Raw genomic sequence first — 13,467 nt, forward strand, 5'->3', positions numbered from 1 at the left:
TAACAGTTGGTTGAAGCTTCTCGTTGGCTCCTGCGCGACCGAAGAACGACTCCTGAAGCCACAACCTTTTGTTACATTCTGTTTATTCTGCAAATACCATCTGTAAAAATTATACATCGAGCCTAAAGTATGGAACTCTGGTGAAAGTTCAGTTCTTCTACAGTCAAAAAAAAAAATGTATTTCATAAGAAAGTTCCATTAAAAACAAACGCAGGTCCACGTCGGTGACGTGAAGACGCACTTTGATGCTACGACACAAACAGAGTCCACGTAGTCTACGATGTTCCTCTCCACGCAGGGTGCTCGCCCTCTTTGGATCACAACTCAGACGTTTAATCCCCCCAAAAAACTGGACAACTATTGAACCAAAAAATATGTACAGATAAGAAATAAAGTGAGTAGAAAGAGATGATCGGATGAACGTCAGTGCTGCGTTTTTTAAAGTAAGCTGCAAGCATGAAGTCAAAGTGTTTGAGTGCACGTCGGTGGGGGAGAAAAAAGGGGGAGTACGAAGATGGCACGCGGTCGTTTTATTTACTTTAAGGCCTTTTAAGGCAAAGCACCCCGGAGAAAAAAGTGCTGTGCAGTTTTTCCGTACCCCAAAAAACAAACTGTGTCGACGCTCCGTCGATCCTCTTCGGAGGGTTCATTTGGTCGGTTAAAGTCCCAAAAAATCTCCCTTTTTTCCCCCCTTTCCTCCGGATCTGCCCCCTCTTTCCTCCTTCCTTTCTCCCATCACAGCAGGCAGGCGGAACCGAAATGGTGTCACCCCTCCCTCCCTCCCTCCCTCCCTCCCTCCTCCCTCAGCCTCCACTGGAACTTCCTTCTGAGGGGAAAATGGCGGACAGGAGGACGCTGGAGAAGGTCTGTGCAGCGAAGGGGTGCACACAACGGGGGAGGGAGGGAGTGGGTGTATAGGGGAGGGAGGGGGGGAGGTTAGTGGCTTTAGTGTCCATCTCACGTAGTGGGGGAGGTCATGCCTCCCTCTCTGGGAGAGAGAGAGAGAGAGAGATGTGGGTGAGGATGGTTTCGAGGTCCGTTTCCGTCCAGTGATCCGGTCACAACCACATCGGCCGTCTTTTCCTCAAACTGTCTCCTTCCTCGGACAAAAAAAAGAGTCCTTCAGTCGCTTCCTCTTCAGTCGCTTCCTGTAGTCATTAAAACAAACAAAAGCATCATCTTGAGAACAAGTCCAACTCTTTACTGGTGGGAGATACAGAACTCATAACTACGGTCGATTATGATTCATCTCCATTCAACAACAGAATTCATTCACAACGACTCAGCGTGAAACACTAACATGTTTTATTTTATCAAACCGAGGAGAAGTCGATTAACTGAAACTATTCTGATCATCTATTCATCGTATCAACCAGATATCAGAGCGTCACTATTTGTGAATGAAATTTCTTTAAACATTCAACAGATGAATCAATAATGGAGATAATAGTTATATACAACGTGCTATAAAGTGCTGAGTCACTCTTATTTTTGATTTATTACCGTTTGCGTCACATTAAAGTAAAGAAGATTACCTTCAGTGGGATTCACAGTCTTGTCAGTGTTGTTGGCCTCCTCAGCTTTTGTTGCGACGCCGCACACCTTCTCCTCCATCTTCTCCTTCTCCACAATCTTCTCCTCCTTCTCCTCCATCTTCTCCTTCTCCACAATCTTCTCCTCCTTCTCCATCTTCTCCTCCATCTTCTCTTTCTTCTCCACCATCTTCTCCTCCTCCTTCTCCTCCGTCCCTCCTCCGGCGCTCCGTGGCTCCGTCCCTGCGTCTGGTTCGGTCTGGTGAGCAGCAGCAGCGGCGTGTTCGAGCCTCGGCAGCGACGCTTTGGTGGAGAACCAGTGTCGCACCAAGTCCGCCGCTAAACCGCAGCTCTGAGCCAAATCCTGCAGCTGTGCACAAAGAACAACATCTGTGTTTCTGCTTCTGTGAGGAACGCTGCAGAGGTTTGACTCGTTCTATTACGATCACACGATTAAACTAAAAGATCCACCGAGTGACGATCACTAAAAACAGAGAATGTTAAAGTGCAAATCTTTGCTCTGTAATTAAAAAGGTTTAATATAAATATAACTAAAAGCAACCAAAACTGGTAAACAGTTTGCTTTGAATTAGAGAAAACAAACACTTCATGAAAATCAAATCACATCAAAAGGTTTGAATTTTGCTGATTCACACTTCAAAGCAAAGAGGAAGTGAAAGTCAGTTATCAGTCATTCAAGTTCCCCAAATAAAGCTCATGAAATAACCGAAGCGTTTCTTTTAAAGTCGTTCTAGAATCCACGATAAGTGAAACTATGATCAGTTAAATATATTTCATCACGTCAGTGAAGCTTTATCTGCTCCTCAGGGTTCAGTCGTCTAAAGGAGATAAACGGCGCTCGTCTCTGTGGGTACCTGTGACTCCTCCACGCTGCCGTGGGCGTCGTAGTGGGCCTGGAGGACCCCCGTGTTCCCCGTCTGCAGGTCCTCCTCCAGGGCCGTGGTCTGGTACGCCTCCAGCCACTTCAGCTGGCCGTTCTTCTGCACGTAGCGGCAGTCCCCGAACCAGCGCACCACCTCGGGCCGGGCCAGTCCGGTGGCCGAGAGCATCTCGTCGTACTGGGCGGCGCTGGGCCACTGCGTGCGGGCGTAGACCAGTTTGAGCGTCTGCAGCTGCTCCGCCGTCTTCTTCCCCCGGACGCTGGCGGGTTTCGGGGATTGGGACGGTTTGGGCGTCGGGGTGGAGGAGGAGAGGGACGGTTTGGGGGTGGAGGACGGGGAGGACGCCGGCGTGCCGTCCAACGCCTCGCCCTCCGCCTTCCCGTTGGCCTCCGTCACCTTCAGCATCTTCAGGTTGATCTTGATGGGGTTCACTTTCAGTTCCCCCGAACCGTCCTCCTTCTGCCTCTCCTCCCCGTCCACCTCCGTCTCCTCCAACTCCGCCCTCATGGCCCGCTGCGCCTCCTCTTTCTTCTTCTCGGCGGCCGCTCTCTTCCTCCTGTCGGAGAACCAGCCGTGGATCTCCCGTCTGGTCATCTTGGTCTCGGAGCGCAGCCGGTCCACTTCCTCTCCTGCCGGGTCCGGTTCCTGGACAAAACTGGCCTCTAGCGCCTTGACCTGAAGGAGAAACGGGAAGGGACGAGGTCAAAAAACCCAAAAACCTGAAGAGCAGAGTGGACTAAATAACAACATTTAAATCATTTATCATCAATCAACAACAATTCACTCGTTCAAGCTTCTCCGACGTGATGATTTTGACAAACAGCTCCATACACACCTGGTGCGGTTCTCTCTCCTTGTAGCGGATAGCCGTGAAATCCGGAGAGGGAGGTCTGGGGAGTCGTCGGGACGGCGTGGTGGGAGAGGTGGGATTCTGCGACGGCGTCGGGCTCAGCGGCGCCGAGCCGTGCTGCGGCGTTTTTGTCCCCGAGTTGCCGCCGCCGCCCTCGGACAGATCGACGGGGTTGCAGCCCCCCGCGGCGCCCGACCCGCCTCCGGACTTACCCGGCCCGCTGGTGCCAGAGCGCACGCCTTTGAGGTTGCGGAAGTGGTAGCGCCGGTCGCTGAACCACTTGCGGACCTCCCGCACCGTGAGCCCCGTCAGCGAGATGAGGCGGTCCACCTCCTCCTGGTCGGGGAACTGGTTCGCCAGGAAGCTGTCCTTCAGCGCGTTCAGCTGCTCCTGAGACTTCTTGCCCTTGTAGAAGCTCGGGTCCAGGAACGCGTTGACGGGCGTCTGAGAGCCGGACGTGCCGCTCGGAGGCGCCGCCGCGGGAGACGGGGGAGACGACTTGGAGGCCGGGGAGGACGCCTCCTCCATCTTGACGGCGGGGGAGTCGCCGGTGTCGGGCTCGACGTCCTCCGTGCTCTTCTTGTGGCAGTTATCTTTCCTCTTCTGCACGTCGCCGCCCGTCTTCCTACATTTGCCGTCTGCGGTGTTTTTACTCTCTTTGTCGTCGATCTTCACGACGCCGCCGGTCCTCCTGACGTCGGCGCTCTTTGTGTTTACGTGGCCGCTGACGTTGCTGTTGCTCCTGTTGTTGCCGTCTGCGTTACCGCCGCCGCTGTGTTTACCGTTGCTAACCTTAGCATTAGACGGATTAGCGCTCCCTAGACTGAGGTTGATGACGCTGGCGTGGCTGCTGGTAATGATGGAGCTCGTCCTCCCGCTCCGACCGCCGTTACTGCTGCTGCCGATGACGTGACTCCCGGTGCCGCTGCCGCTGCCCGCCACCATGCTGACGCCCTTGTCGGCCACCCTCGCCGCGGCCGGCCGCGCCTGCATCGCGGGGCGGGCGGCCGCCTGGGGCTTCGGCGTGACGGCCAGGGCCACGGGGGCCCTGCTGACCTGGATCCCGTTCGCCAACATCGGCTGCGTGACGATCACCCCTCCCTGGCTGACCAGGGAGCCCTGCAGGATGTGAGGGATCCCGGCGGCCCCCAGAGACGCCGGCAGCACCGTGATGGTGTGCTGGGCCGGGCCGTGGTGGGTCCGGGTCTGGCTCTGCGAGCCGGAGGGTCCGGTCTGGATGATGGTGTTGAACATCTTCCTCCTGGCCTCCTCGATCTCCTCGGGAGACCAGCTGATGCCCTGCTTGAGTCTCTGGGCCGTGAACCAGATCTTGATCTGCTCCTCGGGGAACTTGGTGACCACGGTCAGGTAGCAGAGCTCCGCCTTCGTCGGGTACGGGAACTTACTGAAGGAGGTCTTCAAGAAGGAGGAGGAGTCCATGGAGGCACTGTAGGTGGGGATGCTGCTCAGAGGGATCATCACCTGGGAGGAGGAAGAGATTCTTACTTTAATTCATCTTTAAATAAAAGTTCAAAAACACTGAAACACAAAGAATAAACCAGATCAGTTACCTTGGGGAGATTTTTGGAGGTGGAATACGAAGCGGAGGAGATATTTGAGGAGACTGTGATCGGCGTGGATTGATGAAGGCTTCTGTTCTGAACCACCGAGACCACCTGGAGGGAACAGATCGAAGGAGTCAGAATAAAATAACTCATAAAGCTCCGATCACACGCAACACCAATGTTCTCCTCCTCTCCTGTGGGTCGCGTCACGTTCTTGTGACGAGCGTAAAAGTGTAAATATTCAGCTCAACGCAGCCAATTGAATTGAGGAAGAGGCGGGTTTTACTTCTTCACCACTTCCTTCCTGTTTTGATGCCATCAGACGATGGCAGCATTCTTATAATTACCATGAACTACATCATTGTTTTCCCTCTCCTCCTCGTCCAACAGCAAGAGCTGGACGTCTGCTTGAACTCATTTTTTCCTCGTTATTCACATTATTTCTGTTCGTCCCCGCTCAACCTCAGCTGTTGCGACGTTGTTTGGCGCGATGAAGACTTAAACATAGTTTAATTCATTGCTTCACAGTTCATTTTCTTTGTCCGCCCTCTGGTTTTTTCGTAGAATAATGCAACGAACAGCTCGCACAGACAAAGCTTTGGTCGCACTACGAGACCGGATGAACCTCCACCTTACCTGCGTGATGGGAGTCTTGAGCATCGGTAACGCTCCGGAGCCGTTGACGATCTGGATCGCCGAGGGCAGAGTGACCTTCGTCGTTCCGTTGTGGACGATCGTGGGGACGCGGGTGACCGTCACCGCCGCCTCTTTCCTCTCCGTCTCTCTGGAAGCAGAGACGGAGGAGTGTTGGTCCGCCGCCGGCTCCTCCGAGGCCGGGTGAGACACCACTATCCGCTTGGACTCCGATTTGCCCTTCAGCATCCTCATGATGGGGGTTTTGGTGATGGAGATCTCGCTGTCCTTCCCCGTCTCCGCCCCCGACAGCAGAGTCTGCTCCACCACCGCCCTCCTGTCCCTCTTCCTCAGCTGCAGGGACGTGTTCAGCGTGCTGGGGTGAACCCGGGCGTTGTGCAGCGCCAGCCCCTCGAACTTGAGCGCGGAGACCCCGCAGCTCACGCACAAGAAGCCGGGGTCCGCGCGGAAGTCCGGGTGCCCCGAGTACACGTGGTCCAGGAACAAGTTAAGGTCGTGGGTTTCAAAGTCACAAGGCTTACAGGTGTAAGTGCCGGCGCCGTCTTTGACGGCGTCCCCCGCCTCCGGTTTGGAGGACTCCCCCGAGTCCGGCGGGCTTTGCCTGCCCGCTCCAGAGATCCTGGATTGACGGAGAAGACTCGGAGAGTCCCGTTCCACCTCGACCTCTACCGGCCGTACGATCTTGCTGGGGATCATGCAAGGAGTCGTGGACTTCCTCTTGCTGGCCATGGTGGGACCTGCAGGGTGGGGAGGGTCGCAGGTCGAATGGCGTGAGTGAGAACGAGGGTCGTTTCTGGTCCACTACAGACCAGACGTGGGGGGAGGGGGAGGACGGCGAGACATGTCCAAAGGTCCACTCCTAGTTCTCGCTGCGATTTGTAAAAAGGGGAGAACCTGGAGAAGAGAGAGAGAGAGAGAGAGGAGATGTTTTAGTACAAACGAGGGAAGACGAGGAGAAACAGAACAACATCAACAGCACAGGTGACGATAATCAGACCTCGGGGAAGAGATCCAGGTGAAGCCTTTAATTCAATGCTTTAATATGAGAAAACAAATCCCAGTAAAACTCAAGGCTGTCTCTCTTATGAGGGTGCATTCAAACAAGCTCAGTGTGCTTCCTCACTGAAGGCTTTTTGGGAGAGAGCTCCTGTCCTGCCCCCGTCTTTCCCCTCCCCCACACGACTCTGCCTCACTTCCCCTCGTTTCAGACACACCCCCACGAGGAGAGCACATTCTGTGATTTATTTCTATATAAATCCAGCGCCTCCGTAGCTCCACCGAACACCTTTTAGAAAGACGACCACATAAACTACTAGTTAGTGAACGTGTAGCTTTAGGAGATGCTTGTGTCTGCTTGTTGCGACCGGGTTCTTCTTCAACGGATGCAAAGAAACCGGCGCCCGACAGACAGAAACACAGACCTGCATGAGAATGTGACTCTTACAATTCTCACCCCCCTAGTTTCTTTTGTGTCCACACAAAATGGCGAAGCTTCCTGTGGAGGAGTCGCCCCCCCCCCCCTACAGAGGTGATGATGCAGCGTTGGAGGACCGCTGTGGGGCAATTATCTCCCCAATCACTCGGCAACGACGTGACACCTCACGCACAGAGCAGCAGAGGCCTCACAAAAAAAGTTCAACAGGAAAATCCTCTCAGAGTCAGCCCCCCCCCCCCTCTCTGCAAAGACACTTCACTACAACTACAGAAATCAAACCGAATGCAGCTTTTCTGGCAGGCAGAACTAGAACAATCTCACCCCTCCAGTGCACAAGCAGAGCCGTCCGATGCAAACGTTGAACTTGCTGCACGATGCTGCAGCAGCACCGTCAGCTGATCGGCATTTGGCATCAAATGCTCAGACAAAAATAACAAAAACAACAACAATAATTCAGTATCTGTGGCTGAAAACAAGCCGTCCAATCCTTTTATTCAGTCTGAATGTAGCGATTGGACGTTTACCTGCTGCTAGTCTGCCCCGTCGTCACCGCTGAGAGTGCCAACAGCAGCCATGCTGGTTGTTTACTTTTATAATGATCATTTTGGGGGCGTGGCTTTTGGAGGGAGGCCTGGAGGGACGATCTGTTGGTGTTGACGACTTGGAGGCTCTCTGGATAGATTTAGCAACTTCTGGAGCTAATGCTGCTAGCTAGCTGCTCTCACTGGAGAAGAGTTGGTCTTTAGGTTTAGATCAGTTTTGAAAAGAAAGAGATATCTGCACACTTAATCTATGCAGAGTACTCGTCTCTTCCATCAGTCTGAGGTCTTTGATACTTCCTCCACCTTTGTTTGGCTCCAGCCGGGTGGAGCGGTGGTTCTCCTGCATGTTGGATCTTTTTAACTCACTGGTTTCTGCAGATTACCAGCTCCAGCTCTCTCGTCGCTTTGCAACATTAATAAAAAGGGTCATGCTCCATTAGCCCAAAACCCCGCCGGCCCCTCACAGGACCGGGGCGTGACGGACGCTCTTTCACACACACGTGTGCAGAGCTGCACGCTAACTTTTCTGAATTATATGAAAAATCAAAAACCTTGAATAATAAACTGACGACTCTTTGTGAAGTGATGAACTGTGGTCTCTCTGTTTGGACCAGAGTGTGAGGGGTTAACAGGCTCAAATCAGGTTCTCTACGGTGGAACGTGATGCCCCTTGTCCCCCCCCCCCCCCTTTAGCTGAGGCTGTTGTGCACCCCCTCCTACTCTGCTGCCATTCAGTTCTGCATCGGGGGGGCAACGCTCTGCCAAGGCAGGCCTGGTCACATGACTCCACACAAAGGCTTATGGGTGGCCAGCCTCAGCCATCCGTCACGTGGTTCTGCTGGGGTGGGCGAGAGAGGGAGGGAGAGAGAGAGAGAGAGAGAGAGAGGATGGTGGGGGATGGGCAGGCCGGTTTGGGGGTGAGGAGGAGGAGGTGAGGTGGAGGAATCACTGAGGTGTTTCAGTGAGGAATTTTTTCCTCCCTGCCCCCCCCCCCCCCCCCCGCTAACCCCCGCTCTTCAACGCCCCCCCCGCCTCTTGCTCCAAACTACAATTACACAGTCCCCCCCCCCCTCACTGCACTGCACAGTCTGGAATGTTCCAACCCGAAGCTCTTCAGCCAGTGGACATAACCTGAAGTTCAGCTCTCTCACACACACACACACACACACACACACACAAAACCACAACTGTGTGAACACATCTGCAGATTAAAGTTGGGCCCTAAACGAGGCCTCAGAGACCCCCCCCCCCCCCCACAGGTGAGGACTGAAACAAAGCACAGAAGCTTGGAGGTGTTATCAAAGTCGAGTCGATGAAAATGGCCGGCGAGCGTCTCCGGCGGCGTCACGAGACCGAAGACGTGCAGCACTGACTAACGGAGGGTCGACGGCGTCCGTGGAGTTATTTGCATGTGTGGGTTTCCTGTGTGACTGAGAGTGCAGAGCATTGAGTCAGGGTGGGGGAGCGCGGTGGTGTGTGTGTGTGTGTGTGTGTGTGTGTGTGGCGTGTGGGGGTGGCTGCCTGCATGCCTGTGTGTGTGTGTGTGTGAGGCTTGTTTACTGAGGTGGTGAGGCTGCCATCTTTCCTGTGCATGAGAGTCAGATATCTCCTTGTGACACACATTAGATTCATTTATCCTCCTGGTTCATATCTACAGAGAGCCTGAGCACAGCCTGACCTCCTCCTCCTCCTCCTCCTCCTCCTCCTCACTCTATAATCTATCATAACCCCTCCAGCATGGCGGCGTAGCGTAGCCGCGTGCTAGCTCAACTGCTCCTCACCTACACAGCCGAAGAACTCAGGTGTGATAAGTGTGGAACAAAACGCTCAACTGCTCCCATTTTATTTTCTTGCCTCCACACTCTTCATCCCTCCTCCTCCTCCTCCTCCTCCTCCTCCTCCTCCTCCTCCTCTCTCCAGCAAGTTTGGCCCGGGGAGACAGGTCGGCAGCGCCACTGGTGTGTTACTGTCCCCATGGCAACCCCCTCCCCCCCTCCCTCCCACCATCTCACTTCCCTGAAGCACATGCGTGTGTACACACACACACACACACACACACACACACACACACACACACACACACACACACACACACACACACACACACACACACACACACACACACACACACACACACACACACACACACACACACACACCTCTGATGCCACCCCGTCCTAGCGGGGGCTTGTTTTGTTCCACTGAGCGGTATTTGGTATTTGAAGAGCCGACCGGCCCGGCTCCTATTTCAGTGCCTCCCTCTCGCGGTGTTGATGTCTCTAACCCGGCTAAGGTGTGGCCTCCAGCCGATGGCACGCCGTAGGCCCGGGGAGCCGATGGCGTCTGTCTGTCTCACTCTCTGCGTCTCACTCTCTCTCTCTCTGTCTTCCTGTTCTACCCCGGAGGCCGGTCCGGACATCTGCTGGCCCCTCGCTTACTGCGTGGTTCTTGAGGTTCTTGTGGTTCTTGAGGTTCTTGAGGCGGTGGATCCACAAACGGGGGGGCTGCAAAAAGGAGCGCATCGAGGGACCACCTCCATACCCGAGAGTTATCAAGTCTGCACCAAAACCCCTTCGCCATACGGAGTCGCCTCTGTGACAGAAGCAGAGAACCATGTTTACTCTCCCGCCTTAAAAACCGCCTCCTGTCAATCAACAGCAGGGTTACGCTCATGCATCCTGCATGAGAAAAACACAACACAGCTCCTGCACGTTTGTTGTGCGTCTGAACTTCTTTCTCGCGACAATACAAGGGCCACAGTGAGGAAACCTCAAGAGGTCCTACAGTGTCATATTTTTCCCTCCTGAGGAGGCCCCCCCACACACACACACACACACACACACACACACACACACACACACACACACACACACACACACACACACACACACACACACACACACACACACACACACACACACACACACACACACACACACACACACACACACACACACACACACTCTCTCGGGCTGCTCCTCGGGGGTCAGGGAGCAGGGGAGCATGGGATGGCTGGCGTGGGTTTGCAGACGGCAGCACTGCTTCGGCCGCAGCCACAGTGCAAAAAAAAAAGAAAAGTGGGTTGCTAAGAAGGGGAGGGAGAGAAAGAGAGAGAGAAAAAATGGCGGAGCACCATGCTCTTGTGCTGTCCAACCTAAAATGGCTGACATCACAAGCTGTTAACCAGCCAACCAGAGCCAGAGGCTGCTGCTGCTGCTGCTGGATGACCCAAACATGGATCGCTGTGAGGCTGTTAAGAGGATAAATAAAAAGGAAGCTCTTGAGTTTGCAGCCGACTTGAGATGTGGAGGTAATATTGTGATGACATGGCTCAACACGAGAGAGGAGACGCAAAACCCAAAAGACCGACGAAGAACCGCTCAGGGTCCGTGAAGTCGTCGTTAGAAATCAGATGTGAAGAAACGCAGGAAGAGTGTAACTGACCGATCAAGCTGTCAGATAACAAACCTATACAAAGTGAGGGGGAGAAAGGGGGGGGGGGGGGTGGAGAGACACTATTGACAAGTCCGATGACATCCTACCTGGAATATTAGGAACGTGTGAATACAGACAATTAACTTCATCCTGTCGCCGGTGAGATGACGGGCCTGCTGTGACGGAGAATGGAACCGGTGGATTAAGCTGTTTGTCTCTGTTGGGACTCACGTGGACCTCGGACACAAACTAGCTGTCTGGCTGGAAAAGCTCTGCTCTAATCCCCCCCACACACACAGACACAGACACACACTCACACACACACACACACAGACACACACACACACACTGACATGATGAATAACAGCTCCCAGACTGGACTGAGACATGGACTTATAGTGTTTGTTTAGTTTATGTTAAAAGGTTCTAAACTTGACTTTAAGCCAAAGTCCTTCACCAAACAAATTAAAATATATGTAATTATGAGCTTTCTTTCATTGCACTGGTCTACATAGAGCAGCTCTGACAAACAGTCATCACTGATGGGAGGTTTCTAACTTCTTCATGCAGAACATCCTGCAGGTCTGACTGTAACACACAAAGACTCAACATTCTCATTGCTTCTAATATATAAAACATTGTTTATTAATAATAATAACACGTGAGCGAATAGCGGTATTTCAGTGAAACACACACACACGCGGACCGTAACGTCGGTCTCAGAGCGCAGCGGCGTCAAACATTTCCGAAAATGATGCGTGTTCATCTTCCGCTCAAGTTACGCGGAGTGTCCAACTTAATGGGCTCGTGTGCGCGTTATCGGCTTTTTGGAAACATTGCAACTAATTCAGAGCGGAGGATCAGACGAGCCCCCCAGACCTCCACACACACACATATACACACACACACATATATATATATATATAAATATATAAAAACACCCCCCCCCTCCTCTACCCGCTGGCTGTCGCCATTTTAAGCAACGCGACATGCAGCTGAGCCAAAGCGCAGCAAAACAAGGTAGAAACAGGCTTCACTATAGCTCGCGCAAGTTTGTGAGCCCCTCGTGTAAAGGTGCAACGTTAAATCACACTCACCTGTGCGCGTGTCGGTGGACGCGGCGCCGCGTGGGTACATAGAGTTTACAATGATTCGGGGCTCCAAGAGGAGGTGTTTCTTTTGGGGGGCTTCACTGATGGGAACTTGTAGGTGTAAAAAAAAGAAATAGCCCCCCCCCCCCGTGTCCGGCTGCTGGTGGACGTGACACTGGAGCCACGCCGGTTGCCCCCCCCCACCCCACCCACCCCGTATTTCTTTTCTTTTTTTTTGTGTGCGCTTGTTTATTTGGAGTGTCTCTCAGTGTAGAAGCAGGCAGTGGAGGGGAGGAGACGACACCACGGACGTACCGGGGGAAGAGACGGACACGTGACGTACACGTCACTGACGGTGGAGTTTGACGGTGAAGAGAGAAGCTCGAGCTGTGAGTCACAGACATCCCGGTGTGAGTGTGTCCCAACGGTACACGAGGGAGGAGGAACCGTCCCGGTCCCGGTTGAACGGGATGTTACCGCTACACTCACACCTGTCCCTCTCCCAGGTGACCTCTCTCTTAAAGAGACAGTACATCACCTACAGAGAGGACTGCGTCCCAAAATCAAAACAAAGTACCTTCTGTTGTTTTAGTAATATATACATATAAATGCATACATAAAGTAGAAAATACTAAAAATACGTAATAATAAATGTAATAATATAGGTAAAATATAAATAATCATAAATGATATGTCTTGTTTATTTATTTATATATATATATATATATATATATAAACAAGATATATATATATACATTTATACATTTATACTCATGTATAAAGTAAAAAATACTTATATAAATAACAATATATATAAATAAATAATATATATATTTCTCTATATGTGCATATATATATATATTACATATATATAAAGTTAGTAAATAGGAATAATGATTGAATGTAAAAAATATGTATATAAAGGAAATGTATTTTAGTTGCCTTCTTATTCTTAATGTTTCTTATTGTGGTGACGTCCATCTCTTCTTGTGAATGTGGAATTTTTCCAAAAAACACAATTAACTGTACAAAGAACAGATTGGTTGATTTTCTATTTTACTTTAAATACTGCAGCTGCCCTTACAAAGTCTGACCGTTGCATGCAGTATTTTTTATATTTAAGAAAACATAGATACACTATACAAAACTGCTCACAGGGTTACATGTATAGTGTTAAATTGGTTGCTCTGGTCTGACTTGTTCTCTCTTATAGATGCATTTTTACCTGGGATACTGTAACCTAGTATTAAATATGAAAACCTAATAACACCATAGAAGTACACAAAAATGTACACCTTAAAAGTAAAATGACAAGTTATTTTGTCAGACATAGTAACAACAATTTAAAGCTGAAATAACTTTAACATGCAAGAGGCATATATGTTACACTTTTCCAAAAGAAGAGCACAATATTTCATAAAAACCATCTACTTAAATGAAAGTAGCATCTGAGGAGTTGTT

At 51.5% G+C, this 13,467-nt stretch overlaps 1 protein-coding gene across 1 annotated transcript; it reads right to left on the reverse strand.

The window, feature by feature from the left end:
* Positions 1-72: 72 nt before the first annotated feature.
* Positions 73-12,128, reverse strand: zhx3b (zinc fingers and homeoboxes 3b). The gene is made up of 7 exons (XM_079172358.1): positions 12,013-12,128; positions 5,486-6,397; positions 4,856-4,960; positions 3,270-4,766; positions 2,408-3,109; positions 1,536-1,902; positions 73-1,148 (listed from the first exon to the last, which is right to left on the reverse strand). Exons 2-7 carry the CDS (start codon positions 6,230-6,232, stop codon positions 1,138-1,140), a joined length of 3,429 nt encoding a protein of 1,142 aa, XP_079028484.1. The 5' UTR covers positions 6,233-6,397; positions 12,013-12,128; the 3' UTR covers positions 73-1,137.
* Positions 12,129-13,467: the final 1,339 nt, after the last annotated feature.

This window comes from Pholis gunnellus (genome assembly GCF_910591455.1).
Source record: "Pholis gunnellus genome assembly, chromosome: 2".
Taxonomy (NCBI): Eukaryota; Metazoa; Chordata; class Actinopteri; order Perciformes; family Pholidae; genus Pholis; species Pholis gunnellus.

Excerpts from the sequence above, each read along its gene's own strand:
- zhx3b (XM_079172358.1), bottom strand. The coding sequence starts at position 6,232 with ATGGCCAGCAAGAGGAAGTCCACGACTCCTTGCATGATCCCCAGCAAG. Across the intron at positions 3,110-3,269 it reads AGGAGAGAGAACCGCACCAG|GTCAAGGCGCTAGAGGCCAG; the intron begins GTGTGTATGGAG and ends TTTCTCCTTCAG. Across the intron at positions 1,903-2,407 it reads GCAGCGTGGAGGAGTCACAG|CTGCAGGATTTGGCTCAGAG; the intron begins GTACCCACAGAG and ends CTTTGTGCACAG.